This window comes from Hyperolius riggenbachi, chromosome 6 (genome assembly GCF_040937935.1).
Source record: "Hyperolius riggenbachi isolate aHypRig1 chromosome 6, aHypRig1.pri, whole genome shotgun sequence".
NCBI lineage: Eukaryota > Metazoa > Chordata > Amphibia > Anura > Hyperoliidae > Hyperolius > Hyperolius riggenbachi.
The window spans coordinates 17,093,560-17,111,261 of NC_090651.1; the positions used below are offsets into that span (position 1 = coordinate 17,093,560).

The 17,702-nt window shown below is 44.6% G+C and overlaps 1 protein-coding gene across 14 annotated transcripts in view; it reads left to right on the top strand.

Annotated features, from left to right (window-relative positions):
• Window positions 1–13,767, top strand: part of TP73 (tumor protein p73) — a 219,074-nt gene extending 205,307 nt beyond the window's left edge. For 13 of the 14 annotated variants that reach the window (XM_068238907.1, XM_068238909.1, XM_068238911.1 and 10 more), the window contains 2 exons: window positions 5,277–5,370; window positions 12,619–13,767. In XM_068238907.1, the coding sequence (XP_068095008.1) occupies window positions 5,277–5,370; window positions 12,619–12,939 (415 nt within the window). In that variant the 3' untranslated portion in view covers window positions 12,940–13,767. The remainder of the gene's footprint in view (window positions 1–5,276; window positions 5,371–12,618) is intronic. The other variant, XM_068238920.1, reaches the window with a different exon arrangement.
• The last annotated feature ends 3,935 nt before the right edge of the window (window positions 13,768–17,702 follow it).

Consider the following 17,702-nt stretch of genomic DNA (forward strand, 5'->3'; position numbering starts at 1 on the left):
GCTCTCCCCCGCCTCCTGCATTGCTCCGGTCCCCGCCCGCGTCCCTTCCTTCCACGCTGATTGGAGGGAAGGGACGTGGGCGGGGACCGGAGCTCTGCAGGAGGCGGGGGAGAGCGGAGACTGACGTTACAAAGGTAAACACAGCCCGCACAGCACGGCTGTGATTTATGGGGTCTCCCTGAGCGCAGGGGGGATTTAGGGGCGATCTAAATAGCAACAGAGGCTGGGCTCCATAGGCAGACCCAGCCTCTGTATGGGGATTTCGTTGTGAGAACCCCGCCTCGGGTTCTCTTTAAAATTTCACTGAAGCATTTGACCGGAGCCCGACCTGCTTTTCTTCTTTGCATGGAATTGAATTTATTGAATGGTGGTGAGCACAGTCTTTCAGCCTCCAGCATCCAAGTGCTTTTCCAGGTTGCTATGCGTGCCTTTCTTCTTCTTGTACACGTACTATCAAAACTATTTTAAGTGTTTTCTTGCTTGCTGGGGGTTTAAAAGGCAAGGCATTTTATTTATAAGTTTAAAAATATCACCTTGGAGAAAACTAAGGATAAAAAAACGAATTGCATACGGGCCCTGGAGTAGCCTGGGTCAGTGTAAATTCTCACACATACGAGTTTCCATGCATCTTTTCAGCATCACTGCAATTGCTTTTGAAGTCACACAGGCTGAATAACAGAATAATGTGACAGTTTTCACTGCTGCAGTGTTGCTTTTGGCCACTAGAGGGGGAAGCAGACAGACAATGATCTTTATCTACTTTACCTGCTCTGCACAGTCTGCAGTGTAGTCTATTGCTTGGCACACACCATGCAATTTGCCGCCAGATAGATGGGTCGAAACAATTATTTCCGACAGTTCTGATAGACTCTCTCTTTCCACTGGCCTTGCAGCGCTGGGGTCCCAGATTTGAATCTCTGTCAGAATAATGCTATCTGCATGGAGTTTGTATGTTCTACCCTTGTCTATGCGGGTTTCCTCTAGTCACCCCAATTTCCACCTACATCCCGAAAACATACTGATATGTTGACTGATGCCTCTTTCCTCCCCCTCCCCCCGCCCTTCTCAAATTGGCCTGTACTGTTGGAGACATTAGACTATGACTATGGTAGGATTAGATTATGAGATCCTCTGAGGACAGTGACATGACGATGTACTATGTACAGTGCTACATGAGATGTCAGTGCTATATAAATACATAATAATAATATGGTAAGACATTAGACTAGAACTATGGTAGGATTGGATTGTGAGCTCCTCTGAGGACAGTCAGTGACATGACTACATAAAGTGCTGCAGAAGATGTCAGTGCTATATAAATACATAATAATAATAATAATAATATGGTAGGACATTAGACTATGACTATGATAGGATTAGATTGTGAGCTCCTCTGAGGACAGTCAGTCCACGCCTTATATTTCCCGCCACCTCCATGATGCCTCCCATTTCTTGCTGCCACACTTCATATTTCCCGCTACCTCAATAATGCCCCCCATCTCCTGCTGCCATACCTCATATTTCCTGCCACCTCCACCATGCCTCCCATCTCCTGCTGCCATACCTCATATTTCCCGCCATATTTCTCGCCTCTATAGTGCCTCTCATTTCCTGCTTCCACACCTCGTATTCTGTACCTCCTTCACACACACACACACACACACACACACACACACACACACACACACACACACACACACACTACCCAGACACACACACCACACTACACACACTACACACACTACACACACACACACAGTGTACACACACACACATACACAAACACTACCCAGACACACACACACTATACACATACACACACACTACCCAGACACACACACACACCACACTACACACACACCCTCTACACACACCCACTACACACACACTACACACACACACTACACACACACACGCTGTACACACACACACACACACTACACACACACACATACACAAACACTACCCAGACACACACACACTATACACATACACACACATTTCACATATACATACACACTCTCATTTCCTGCTTCCACACCTCGTATTCTGTACCTCCTTCACACACACACACACACACACACACACACACACACACACACACACACACACACACACACACACACACACACACACACACACACACACACACTCATACTACCCAGACACACACACCACACTACACACACACACACGCTGTACACACACACACACACACACACTACACACACTACACACACACACACAGTGTACACACACACACATACACAAACACTACCCAGACACACACACACTATACACATACACACACACTACCCAGACACACACACACACCACACTACACACACACCCTCTACACACACCCACTACACACACACACTACACACACACACTACACACACACACACGCTGTACACACACACTACACACACACACACTACACACACACACACAGTGTACACACACACACATACACAAACACTACCCAGACACACACACACTATACACATACACACACACTACCCAGACACACACACACACCACACTACACACACACCCTCTACACACACCCACTACACACACCCACTACACACACACACTACACACACACACGCTGTACACACACACTACACACACACACACTACACACACACACACAGTGTACACACACACACATACACAAACACTACCCAGACACACACACACACTATACACATACACACACACTACCCAGACACACACACACACACACCACACTACACACACACCCTCTACATACACCCACTACACACACACACACACACACACACACACTGTACACACATACACACTGTACACACACCACACACACACACACTACACACACACACACACACTGTACACACACACATACACAAACACTACCCAGACACACACACACTATACACATACACACACACTACCCAGACACACACACCACACTACACACACCCACTACACACACACACACACACTACACACACACACACACACACTGTACACACACACTGTGTACACACACACACACACACACACTGTACACACTGTACACACATACACAAACACTACCCAGACACACACACACTATACACATACACACACACTAACCAGACACACACCCACTACGCACACATACACTCTATACACACACACCCACTACACACACACTCATACACACACCACACTACTCACACCCACTACACACACACACACACCACACTACTCACACCCACTACACACACACACACACACACACACACACACACACGCACACATACACCACACTACTCACACACACTACACACACACACACACACACCACACTACTCACACCCACCCCACTACACACACACACACACACACACACACACACACACACACACATACACACACACACACACACACACATACACACACACACAGACACTACCCAGACACACCCACACACCACTTATTTCTTGGTGCCACAACTCATATTGCCTCCTCCATGCCTCACATTCACTGCCACCTCTTCAATGTCTCTTCTTGTTGCCTTGCCTCCTCCATGTCTCACTGTTCTTCTTGCCTTGTTTCCTACGCTCCTTCCTTACCACCGTCACTACATATCACATTTTCTGCCCCCCACCATGTTTCACATACACAAATTTGTGTTCACATCTATTATTTCCAGTTTCTACCCCATTTTTTTTTTTTTACCAAACATAGGGTACATTCCACAGTAAGTTTTTTTTTAAATACATTTTAAAAGGGCTGGGGTAATTGGGTTAATCTCACACGTTTTGTTCCAAGAGGTACAAATAGCCGTCGATGAATGGTAACTGCCAGGTTTGTTGACGATGCTTGCATCATTGCACAGATGACTATGAAGCAAATATGGACCTGGTCTAGTTGAGGGGACCCAGCGGGAAATCTCAGACCAATGAATGCTCCCTGCTCAAGTCAATTTGTTTGCAACCACTGATGTGTAAGAAATCATAGGCTGAGCGGGGAACACCATCCACTCCTCCAACTGAATAGGCTTAGTAAAGTTGCCCGAACAGATTCAGATTCAGTAGCCAATGTGAACGGCTTGCCCGAAGCCCAGCAGTCGAAGGTCCTACTGCTCAAGTTTAGAGTTTGTAGAGACCAAATTGCAGCGAGCGGCTGTTGGTCTATGAGGTTTTCCGCTGGGTCGCCTCAACTTGACTATCTCTGCAAATATATCCTCACATAAAAGGGCCACTCCAGCAAAATAGATAAGCAGTTAAAACCTGTCAGAACCGGCAGGTTTTGGACTAATCCATTTTCTCATGGGGGATTCTAACGGGTTTCTTTGATTTCAAAAGCAAAATAGTGTACAAATGAGCAGGGCTGCCATTAAACTGCCATTCAGGAAATGCTTTTGAAAACAATAAGATCCCTGAGTATTCCCCATGAGAAGATGGACTAGTCCAAAACCGGTTGGTTCTGTCGGATTTTAAATGATTATTTTTTTTGTTGGAGTGGTCCTTTAATTAAGTCGAGTTTTACGTCTTGGGTAAGTTGTTGGGGGTCGCAGTGCCCCCATCACCAGCACAGCTTTCCATTGTTGGAACCCCAGGCCTCGACTACACTGATTGGTCCTTTGACTGTTTTGTAATGCTGTTGTCAACAAAAGGTTACTTACATGCTACAAAGCACTAAAAATCTGATATGTAGTTGAGGCAGAGTGTTGGTCACATACTTTACAATCAGATTATACAATTTAACTCAGTGCCATGAAACTTAAAAATGCACTAGATTGTTTAACACATAAGGAGCTTCAATAGAGTTATGTTATGTTTGAGATAAGTGTGCAGCTTTTGACCTCAGCTATCAGAACTGTTGTGCTGTAATTTCTTGGAATGCTTTGATGTCTCTCTGCTAGCAGAGGATATAGAAACTGAAAGGAGAAGTTTTCTGTTGTCTCACACCGCCCCCTAGTGACAAGTTGCCATAAATACACATGACAGCAGTGCTATTTGGTAGCAAGCAAATGTAACAAATAAGAAAGAAAAAATAAATGTGCTAAAATGAATTGGCCTGGAGCATTTGCCAGCCTGTAAATAAATTAGCTGCCAAACGGTTAAGTCGGCCCTTGTGCTACTCAGATGTGGTGAGATTGTAGGATCAGATTGTACATGTAGGGCCCGCTGTAAGGTAGCGTGACATCACCCACGTTCAGTTCATGCTCTGTGTGTTGCAGCACATGGTACACCTGAGTTAATTCTGCTTTTTTTCCACACTTTTTGTTTCTGCAGTTTTTTGACAGGACTGGGGTGTCCAAACTGCATCGAATATTTCACATCCCAAGGGTTACAGAACCTATACCACCTGCAGAGCCTAACCATGGAGGTAAATGCTTCTAGATGACTGACTGAGATAACCTGTGCACGGCTAGCTAGAGACACTGGCAGAGATAGGACTGTGTGGCATGGGGGGGGGAGGGGTCAGGCATCTAGTAATCTACACTACCTGAAACCCAAAGCTGCTGATCAGAGCTTATTAGAAGGGAAAGACACACTCTCTGTTTATTAGCATTCCATTACTATTCCTCCTTCAGCACTACATTTCTTCTCCACCATCACATTACTATTCCTTCTCCTTCACCACCAATACACTACTCATCCTCCTCCTTCACCAGCACATCACTACTCTTCAGCACTACATGTCTCCTCCACCACCACAATACTACCTCCTCCTTCCTTCCTTCCTTCCTTCCTGTTCCTCCTCCCTCCCTCCTCCTCCTTCCTTCTTCCTTCTCCTTCCTCCTCCTCCTTCATTCTTCTTCCTCCTTCCTCCTCCCTCCATCTTCCTTCTTCCTCCTCCTTCCTCCTCCCTCCATCTTCCTCCTTCCTTCTTCCTCCTCCTTCCTTCCTCCTCCTTCCTTCTTCCTCCTCCTTCCTTCCTTCCTTCTTCCTCCTCCTCCCTTCCTTCTTCCTCCTCCCTTCCTCCTGCTCCTTCTTCTTCCTCCTCCTCCTCCTTTCTTCTTCCTCCTCCTTCCTTCCTTCTTCCTCCTCCTTCCTTCCTTCTTCCTCCTTCTTCCTCCTCCTCCTCCTCCTTTCTTCTTCATCCTTCCTCCTTTCTCCTTCTTCCTTCTTCCTCCTCCTTCTTCTTATGTTACTACTACTCCTCCTTCACTACCACATTACATTACTACTACTCCTCCTTCACTGCCACATTATGTTACTACTACTCCTCCTTCACTGCCACATTATGTTACTACTACTCCTCCTTCACTGCTACATTATGTTACTACTACTCCTCCTTCACTGCTACATTATGTTACTACTACGCCTCCTTCACTGCCACATTACAGCTTTATCCACTGAAATCACATAACGTCATTTCCCACCTTTACTACTACATATTCCTACCATATTACTACTCCAATAACTTCTCCACTACATGATGACTCCTCCCTCTCCTCCTTCAGCACTACATGATGACTCCTCCCACTCCTCCTTCAGCACTACATGATGACTCCTCCCTCTCCTCCTTCAGCACTACATGACTCCTCCCACTCCTCATTCAGCACTACATGATGACTCCTCCCTCTTCTCCTTCAGCACTACATGATGACTCCTCCTTTAGCATTACATGATGACTTCTCACCTTTCTCCTTCAGCAATACATGATGACTCCTCCTTTAGCATTACATGATGACTCCTCCCACTACTTCACCACGACACAATGACTCCTCCCCTCCCCTTCAGCACTTCATGACTCCTCCTCCTTCAGGACCTCATGTCTCTCTTCCTCCAAGGCAACATTACTCCTCCTCTAGCATCACATGACTCCTCTTATTTCACCATCAGTCACATGACTCCTTACATCAGCTTCACTGCTAGAGATGGTCAGACAGTGAGATGACTTTTGTGCTGATTTCTATGCAGCTTTAATGCAAGCTTTCGTCCAATTCCAGGCTGCATACAATTTGCATGCAATCTGTAATTATTAGCATACCGTTAGCCATCTCCAGTTGTTGGATAAACATGACGTGCATCAAGAGCAGCAAGGAGAGGAGTGAGGATATGGTTCTCTGCTAGAACAAGGTTATGTATGATGCTGCCACTACTCTATAATTAGGAAGGGGGGACCAGCCAGCCATAATGCACTGCGATCTTAGAGGGGGAAGTGTTGTAGAAGCATTTGCAGGGGGGCATGGCTAGCAGAGTCTTGCTGGGGGGCCGGTCAGATTTAAGTTACGCCCCTAGCGGTTATATAGCAGCAGAATCATTATCATGTCCTGTCTGAGTGTGGCTTCCGCTGTGCTCAGATAGGTGGGTAGCTGCCAGATGCTTCCCTGCTGCCAAGTGCTTGCAAGCACCGGAGCAGCTGACAGGCAGGGAATGCACCACCTTTCAGCTGCCAGTGTATAAAGGCCTAAAAATGTTGTTGTTATTATTATTATTATTATTGTAGGAGTTTTTAATAAGTGAGTTTTGGTGTTATGCTTGAAGTTTGATTTACAATTAGTAAAGTTGATGTGCTAATATTTCTAAGAAGAATCTAGAATGCCAGTCCATGTGAAACAAATTAAAACGTATTAGATCAGCACAGGCATCCAGAGCCAGATCACCGATGAGGCAACCGAGGCAGATGCTTATGACAGGAGAACATGCAAACTCCATGCAGATAGCGTCCTGGTCAACATTGCAATTTGAAACAGTTTTTGCTCGGTCAGATTGCTGGCCACTTTGTCAGTGTGATGCCCGTATAACAGCAGCATAAACTCCTCCCCTAATAATAGGTGTGGCCACCATGTTCTACTCCCGTAAATGCAGAGTACCACAGCAAAACTGTAACCCTATCACCTGCTGCAAAGGTTCTGCTCCTCCCCATGCAGTCCATTCTCTCACAGTCCTGTCCTTGTCTTCCTGTATTATCTTATTAATAAAGTGCCGCCTTATTACACAGCGCTAGACAATAAATAAGGTTACAGGCACCGAAACAGAGCACACAAAAGCATGAATACCCAATCACGCATCTCTGGAGTAGGTGTGAGGCTAGGTTCATGAAATCAATGGAGTGGTAAGGAAGTAGTCCACGTAGTTTAGTCATTCAGTGAATAGCGATATAATCGAATAGGAAACAAAAGGAGGGAGGACCCTGCCCAAAGGTTTAAAATATAGAGGTGTGTGTGTGTGTATATATATATATATATGTGTGTGTGTGTGTGTGTGTGTAGTGTATGTGTGTGTATATGAATGTATGAGTATGTGTGTGTATATGAGTGTGTGTATATTAATGTGTGTATGTGTGTGTGTATGTATGCATGAGTGTGTGTCTGTGTGTGTGTGTGTATGAGAGTGTGTGTGTGTGTGTGTGTGTCTGTGTGTGTGTATGTGTAGTGTGTGTGTGTATATGAGTGTGTGTATGTGTATATGAGTGTGTGTGTGTGTGTGTATGAGTGTGTGTGTGTGTGTGTGGGTAGTGTGTGTGTGTGTCTGTGTGTGTGTGTCTGTGTGTGTATATGAGTGTGAGTAGTGTGTGTGTATATGAGTGTGTGTGTGTGTGTGTGTGTGTGTGTATATGTGTGTGTGTAGTGTGTGTGTGTGTGTGTGTGTGTGTGTGTGTGTGTGTGTGTGTGTGTGTGTATATGAGTGTGCGTGTGTGTGTGTGTGTAGGGGGTTGGGGGCACATTAGATTGGGGATGCTGTGTAGTTGCTCATCAGAGTTGATTAGGGCATTGATGGGGGAGGGTAGGCAAGCAGGAACAGGTGTTGAGGACTTGTTTGAAGTTGTTGAAGGTGGCAGCGAGTCTGGTAGGTGGTGGCAGGGAGTTCCACAGAGTACAGGCAGCTCTAGAGAGGTCCTGGAGACTCGCATGGGAATGGGTGAAGTGCAGAGTACTCAGTCGTAGGTCAGTGGGGTGTACAGTTTGTGGATAAGTTCAGAGATGGAGGTTGGGAAGATATTGTGGAGGGATTTTCAGGCCAATCACAGTATCTTGAAGTTGATTCTGGAAGGATTGGGCAGCCAGTGTAGGGATTTGCAGAGGGGGGGCACAGAGGGGGAACAGTGGGAGGAGTGAATGATTCTGGGTTGTCATGTGACAGGCAGGAAGACCATCAGGGTGCTGAGCTCAATGAATCTTATGCAGCCGTTTACCTTTAAGAACGTTTCCGTTCTGCTGAGCGAAACGGTCTGGAAAATTGGGTCCTGCAGCATTTTTTCGTCCGCTCAATGGAACGGACCACGGAACCATACGGCCGGTTCCGTTGGCAAATGCTAATGTGAAACGAGCCTTACGGAGTCATCTAGCTACCTATACTGGAGGGAAAGGGGGAGGAGTCATCTGGCTACATATACTATAGGGAAGCGGGAGGGGTCATCTGGCTACCTATACTGGAGGGAAAGGGGGGAGGAGTCATCTGGCTACCTATACTATAGGGAAGGGGGAGGGGTCATCTGGCTACCTATACTGGAAGGAAAGGGGGAGGAGTCATCTGGCTACCTATACTGTAGGGAAGGGGGAGGGGTCATCTGGCTACCTATACTGGAAGGAAAGGGGGAGGAGTCATCTGGCTACCTATACTAGAGAGAAGGGGGAGGGGTCATCTCACTACCTATACTGAAGGGGGGCGGCTGGTGACAGTGGCCGAGGGCGGTTAGGAGTACAAATCCGGCCCTGATGGCAGTAAATCCATTACAGTGCACAACACACTGATGTACGCATTTTCAGCACACCCACAAAGACACAGAATCTGCCCGGCAGAGATAGTCAGTGACATGCTGAGATTTTCTGCTTCCATGTAAAGGAAACACAAATTGAATTAGGATGCCGTTAGATTTTGCATTGCCAGCCTTTGTCACCAGAAGCTGAACCAATTGTGCCACTTGACAAGTAGGACGTTATGGTGGCCATACACTGGTTGATATTTTTCATTGATATCCGGCCAATTCGATCAGTTGATCGAATCTGCTAGCAGTCATTCCACAAATCACTCAAGATGGATCGGTTTTCAGCCAAAATCAATTAGGTTTATAGCGCTGGACAGAAGATATCAATTGATCGGCAGTGGGTCTTGAGTGCATTGCTCAATCTTACTCTCGCCTGTCTGCTCTTTCTCTCACCAGTCCACACTTTCTCCCATGTCATCTGTCCACCACCGGGCACCCTTCCCTTTCTATTCTACCCCAAGGCTCCTGTGTCTCGTAACAAACACTAGAGGCCTCTAGACATCACGTAAGGTCCATGCCACAGTGCCCCTAGTGTTCGGTCTCTAGTATTTAGTCATGTGACACAGGCACCCCTAGAGAGAGGAAACAGGGAAAGAACATGCTGAAATCGATTGAAAACTGTATAGAGTGTGTGGAGGGATTCGATCGGATAGATCCCTCTCTGATCAGATAATGATCTAATTGGGATCTCTTTGTTGGCCACATCGACCAGTGTATGGCCAGATCTAGAAGTGCAGTCATTGTGTTTACAACATAGGTTAAAACAGGCATGGGCAAACTTGGCCCTCCAGCTGTGTAAGGAGACAAAAAGGAAGAAGACGGGAGCCCCCAATAGTGTATTATTGATGATATAAATGACGATGTGGTAAATAATTAGAGATATACTCACAAACACGGGTTGCCAGGGTATAGGCAACCACTAAATGCACAGATGGGGATATTAGACCTGTCCCCACTCAGGTTAAGAAGTCGCTCTCCGTAGCAAAGAAAGGGGTGTTCACACCCATCCACCAGGTGGATAATAATATACAGTAATTACAGAGGCGCCAACAGGATAAAAAGGAACTTATTTAAAATGATAAAAACACGAGGGTAAGGGTGGACTTACCTCCCCAAATTTCACACACAACAACTGTGAATTAGTATGCAAAAAACATTTAATCTGTACTCCAAAATGCAACGCGTTTCGCGGGTCTCAAGCCCGCTTCCTCAGGCAAAATATAGAAAGGAGCAGCTGTAACAAACAAAAGAAAAAAATATACATAGACGTACAGTCGAAAATTGCAATGACGTAAATGAAAGGAAAAGAACAATGGCCTCAACAGAAAAAAGCATAATAAATAATTAAAAAACATGATTGTAAATATATACCATCCATGTACAGGAATACGACTCAAATCCATAATCATACAGCATAGTAAATATAAAATATAGTACATCCACTATATATATAACAGGGATCATATGCACATGATATATACCTATCCAATTTTGGCTAGGGAAGGTATGTTCCCAATAGTGGCTATTCATAATCACCACCCACAGCACTATATATATTTTCTGATGGCCCCTTTAACTTGAATAACGGTGGTGCTAGTGGACCTATGTTTACCTTGCCCCCATAATGAAAAAACGTTAAAGCCTTACCTTATCAGGTGTGCAGCATAGCGCAGCGCCTCTGTAGCAAGCGGGCGCTGCGCCGGCATCTGATATACTCTCTAGCCATTCTGTGAATGTAGAGCTGGCGGGAGATTTGTGCGGGGGGCGTGGTCAGCAGTTCTCTTTACAGCAGTTAATGCTGGACTTTATCTTCTAACCCAGGCATGGGCAAACTTGGCCCTCCAGCTGTTAAGGAACTACAAATGCCACAATGCATTTGCCTTTATGAGTCATGACTGTGGCTGTAAGACTCCTGCAATGCATTGTGGGACTTGTAGTTCCTTGACAGCTGGAGGGCCAAGTTTGCCCATGCTTGGGTTAGAAGATAAAGTCCAGCATTAACTGCTGTAAAGAGAACTGTGAAATGAGTGATTCCATGCCAGTGATATATTTTCTGAGGATCTGATAGTTTATGCCTTCCTCTCTCCTTCCATGCCAGTGATATAATGTCTGAGGATCTCATAGTTTATGCATTCCTCTCTCCGTCCATGCCAGTAATGTATTGCCTGAGGATCTGATAGTTTGCTCCTTCCTCTCTCCTTCCATGCCAGTGATATAATGTCTGAGGATCTCATAGTTTATGCCTTCCTCTCTCCTTCCATGCCAGTAATATATTGCCTGAGGATCTGATAGTTTGCTCCTTCCTCTCTCCTTCCATGCCAGTAATGTATTGCCTGAGGATCTGATAGTTTGCTCCTTCCTCTCTCCTTCCATGCCAGTGATATAATGTCTGAGGATCTCATAGTTTATGCCTTCCTCTCTCCTTCCATGCCAGTAATATATTGCCTGAGGATCTGATAGTTTGCTCCTTCCTCTCTCCTTCCATGCCAGTAATGTATTGCCTGAGGATCTGATAGTTTGCTCCTTCCTCTCTCCTTCCATGCCAGTGATATAATGTCTGAGGATCTCATAGTTTATGCCTTCCTCTGTCCTTCCATGCCAGTGATATAATGTCTGAGGATCTGATAGTTTGCTCCTTCCTCTCTCCTTCCATGCCAGTGATATATTGTCTGAGGATCTGATAGTCTGTGCCTTTCTCTCTCCTTCCATGCCAGTGATATAATGTCTGGGGATCTCATAGTTTATGCCTTCCTCTGTCCTTCCATGCCAGTGATATAATGTCTGAGGATCTGATAGTTTGCTCCTTCCTCTCTCCTTCCATGCCAGTGATATATTGTCTGAGGATCTGATAGTCTGTGCCTTTCTCTCTCCTTCCATGCCAGTAATATAAACATGCCTTCTTCTCTCTCTTGCCAGGATCTAGGTGCACTGAAGATTCCAGAACATTACAAACCCATGATCTGGCGAGGAATCCAAGAGCTAAACAAAGGTCATGACTACGGCACCCAACAACTCATCCGCTCTAGCAGTAACGCTTCCACCATTTCCATTGGCAGCTCTGGCGAGCTGCAGCGTCAGCGCGTCATGGAGGCGGTACATTTCCGTGTGCGCCACACCATCACTATTCCCAACCGGAGCAGTGGTGACGACTGGGCGGACTTTGGGTTCGATTTACCTGACTGCAAGTCGCGTAAGCACTCCATAAAGGAGGAGTTCTCTGAGGCTGACATCAACTAAGAACATGCCTACCTGTCCTAAAACAACAAAATCAAGCCAACCAAAATATTGCCCAGCTTGAGAGCCAAAACAAAATGGCTGAACTGCGAGAGTCCCATCATTTCAATTGGATGCCACAATGGGTGGCCGGGTAGGAACGGCTTCTGTCTGGGCCACATCTAGGTGGCGGCAGTAGAGATGGGCAATCGGCAGTGACGCAGCTAAATGTAGCCGGGTGTCTTTTTGCGGCGTAATTTTCGGAGTCAGAAACACAGCAAGCCAAAACAACAAGAGAATGGTCCATCGAAACAGGAAATCCATTCTTCTCATCAAGGCCAAGACGGCCTGAAATGGGTTGCAGAACTTTCCACACCCGTACTGGTGAGTTTATCCCTAGATCAGAAAACTTAATCAGGACAGAAACGTTAAACGCTAAGACGACTACGACTCCACCGAACTGCCAGAAAGTATTGTATAGATGTCATGTAGTTGTGCTTGTGGCATAAATCAGTTTTAAGGAACATGTTTCGTGGAAAACATGACTTGGCGGCTACTGAACTGCACCAAAAATGGTGCTTTTTGTTTCCTTCTTGTAATAAAAAACGGGTTCAGTCAACTCAACGGCTGCGTTTTAGGGGCACAAAAATCCACCGGGAATTTTTGACTGAACCCCCCACCTTGTACATAATTCTTGTATCCTAAGTGGTATAATATGTGTTTTATTATTTATCTGTAACATAAAATATTGGTCACCTCTCGTCAGAAGATTGGGGGACTCGCGTTTGGGGCACTCAGGGCACAGAGTCCCGCTAATCGAGTGGAGGGATTAAAATAAAAACGTTCATCACATACTGTATTATTCATGTTGGGTTATTTTACCTTGTGCATATATTTAACTTGTTTTTTCCTTGTAATTAAGCAATGGTTATTCAGTGTATATTTAAAAGTCTTTTTTTTTATATAATTTGGGAGAAAAGTTGATGTTGTATTAGTGTCCCTGTAAGTAGGTCGGAAACAACAAAAACAGACATTTGGTAATAAAATTATATATATATATATATAATGTACCCCACACCCCCCTGAACAAACTGTTTCCAAGTATAGTTTTTTTCACTTTGTTACAAACTTATCTTTAGGCATCAGACAAATTGAACAACATTTTATAGAGGAGTGGAAAATAATGGTATTTGTAACTATTATCACTTTTTGCTAAAAGTGAGAAGGATATAGAGGCTGACATATTTCCTGTGTTTTATTTGAACCACTTCAGCCTTCAGCGTCGTTTCACCTTGTGCATCCAAGCAACTTTCACCTCCGATACATTCGACAATAACTTTATCACTACTTATCACAATGAAATGATCTATATCTTGTTTTTTCCGCCACCATTTAGGCTTTCTTTGGGTGGTACATTTTGCTAAGAATTTTTATTATAAATCCATTTTAACAAGAAGATTAAGGAAAAAATGGAAAAAATGCATTCTTTCTCAGTTTTCGGCTGTTATAGTTTTAAAATAATACATGCTACCATAATTAAAACCCATGTATTTTATTTTCCCATTTGTCCCGGTTATTACACCATTTAAATTATGTCCATCACTTATTACAAGCCCATAATTTAAAAAATAACAGTAATATACTTTTTTTTATCGTAATCTTTTATTTATTTTTTTGAAAAAAAATTGTGTACCGATCGGGGAGTGTGGGAGGTAAGGGGCTAATTTTAAAAGTAAAAAAATTTAATTATCTGGAAATTTTTATTTCCAGATGTAATTTTACTATTTGGCCACAAGATGCCCTCGCAGCTCACTTCTGCATGTGGAAAGTTCCTCCGCAAAGCGGAAGTAATGAGTGGATGGAGCAGAAGGGGATTTGTGACGGTGTCTGTCTTTCATACGGGGGACTTAGATCAATAAATGGGAACTTTGTACCCATTCATTGATCTCCGGGGTAATGGAAGGCGGCGGGAGCACGCACGCACCAGGCAGCGGCAGCAGTGCAGCCTATCTGGACGTATATATCAGTCAGATAGGATTAAGTGGTTAAACAACACAAATGAATTGGCTGTCCTAATACTTTTAGCCATAAACCCTGAACAAACATGCAGAGCAGATGTTTCTTTCTGGCAAAAATCTGACAAGATTTGCTGCATGCTCGTTTCATGTGCGTGATTTAGACACTACTGATGCCAGTTAGGTCGGCAGGAGCCTGCCAGGCAATTGGTATTATTTAAAAAGGAAATATGGCAGCCTCCATATCCCTCTGGCTTCAGGTTCTCTTTAGGCCTCTTGCACACTACATGCAATTCCGATTTTTTTATATGATCTGATCTTTGATTCCGATTAAAAAAAGTACTGCATGCTACTACATTTTTTAATCGGAATCAAAAATCGGATTGTATAAGAGGCCTTGAACTGGTGTTAAAACATTTTAAGATTGAAAACTTGAGATAGATTAATTGTAAAGTTTTCCCATGTAGAGTATATTGTTCCTTAAAGTGAAGGTTCAGGGAACTCTTGAAAAAAATAAAAATCCCTATCCACTTACCTGGGGCTTCCTCCAGCCCGTGGCAGGCAGGAGGTGCCCTCGCCGCCGCTCCAGAGGCTTCCGGTCGTCTTCGGTGGCCGACCCGACCTGGCCAGGCCGGCTGCCAGGTCGGGCTCTTCTGCGCTCCATGGCCGGGCTCTTCTGCGTCCCACGCGGGCGCGCTGACGTCATCGGACGTCCTCCGGGCTGTACTGCGCAGGCTCAGAACTACTGCGCCTGCGCAGTACAGCCCGGAGGACGTCCGATGACGTCAGCGCGCCTGCGTGGGACGCAGAAGAGCCCGACCTGGCAGCCGGCCTGGCCAGGTCGGGTCGGCCACCGAAGACGACCGGAAGCCTCTGGAGCGGCGGCGAGGGCACCTCCTGCCTGCCACGGGCTGGAGGAAGCCCCAGGTAAGTGGATAGGGATTTTTATTTTTTTCAAGAGTTCCCTGAACCTTCCCTTTAAGTGGTCTAAAACACAGCAATTCTTCTTTGCTCTAAAAGATTATTTACAGCCTTAAAGAGAACCCGAGGCGGGGTTCTGGGAATGAAATCCCGATACAGAGGCTGGGTCTGTCTATAGATCCCAGCGTCGGTTGCTATATAGATCGCCCCTAAGCCCCTCCTGCACTCTGTAATCCCCCCATAACTTACCTCTCCCAATCAGCGTGGAAGGAAGGGACGCGGGCGGGGACCGGAGCAATGCAGGAGGCAGGGGAGAGCGGAGACTGACGTTACAAAGGTAAACACAGCCCGCACAGGGCGGCTGTGATTTATGGGGTCTGCCTGAGCGCAGGGGGGATTTAGGGGTGATCTATATAGCAACAGAGGCTGGGCTCTATAGACAGACCCAGCCTCTGTATGGGGATGTTATTCTCAGAACCCCGCCTCAGGTTCTCTTTAAAGCGGAATATAACCCTGCATTTCAACTTTGCTCTAAAACATTATTTACAGCATATTATATGCAACCAGCATTTTTTTTTTTTACTAGATAAGCATTGGAAGGGTTACACAGGGCTTTAAAGTTCCTGGAGATTTCTGCAGACGCATCCGAACCTGAAATAGATACATTTTGTTTACATAAATGTATCTAAGTGTTGAATGTGACTCATCTCTCTCACTGAGAAGGAGCTTGGACGACAGCCAAAGAGTGTGTAACTGTTTATCAATAGGTACATCTAACTAAATAGAATGTATCTATCTGAACTTCTGCATATCTCTCCACGGACCTTTAAACCTCTGTGTTTAACCCTTCCAATGCTGGTCTAGTAAAAAAAAATGCTTTTTGCATATAATATGCTGTAAATAATGTTTTAGAGCAAAGTTGAAATGCAGGGTTATATTCCGCTTTAAGCCAACTATCAGCAAAAATTTTTTAGCTGAACATCATTCAGTTAACACAGCATTTCATTCTGCAATGGAAGCATATCAACAGAGGAATGTAAACAACTGATAATTAGTTACAGACAGCAACAAACTACACAGAGCTGACAAACAGACACAGAAATGTATCACTAGATAGCTGCTGTATTTATATTAGAATCTATGAATAAAGTGCACTGGCAGCTTTCAGAGCAGAATAAACTTTACTTTGGGAACTTGTGATTTGTACACAGACAATAATACTTGTTCACAAAAGCAAATATGATAACTGTATGAGTAATAAAAAGTAGGAAAACACATTTTTATTGAATGTTATGTCGGAGTTTTATCCCACTTTAAAATGACTTTCTTTGGCTCTGTCATTCAGGATTTCTGTCTCTCCAGACTATTTTGCAGGCATTAGCCTACATACTGATGAAAAACAAAGTCAAAACGTCCCTGATTGCATGTGTATGACAAAATAATAATAATAATAATGATATAAACTACACATTATTTTTTAGTCAATTTATACTGTAATTATCTTTATAAGGACCTTAAAGAGAACCTAAACTGAGAAGGATATGGATTTTTCCTTTTAAAATAATACCAGTTGCCTGACTCTCCTGCTTATCCTGTGTCTCTAAAGCTGGCCACTAACCGTCCAATTTCTAGCGAAAAATCGTTCGAGCGATCAGAAATTCTGATCGGATTGGTTGTAAATAATCTCCATTGGTGGACACAATCGATTATGAACGAGTGAAAAAAATGTCGCCCGAATGAATTTTCGTTGAACGAAAATTTGGATTTTCTTGGTGGTCGTGATAGATAGGAAGCAATGATTGGTTAGTTGATGGTGTAGTGAACGATTTTTCGTCCGATCAGAATTTCTGA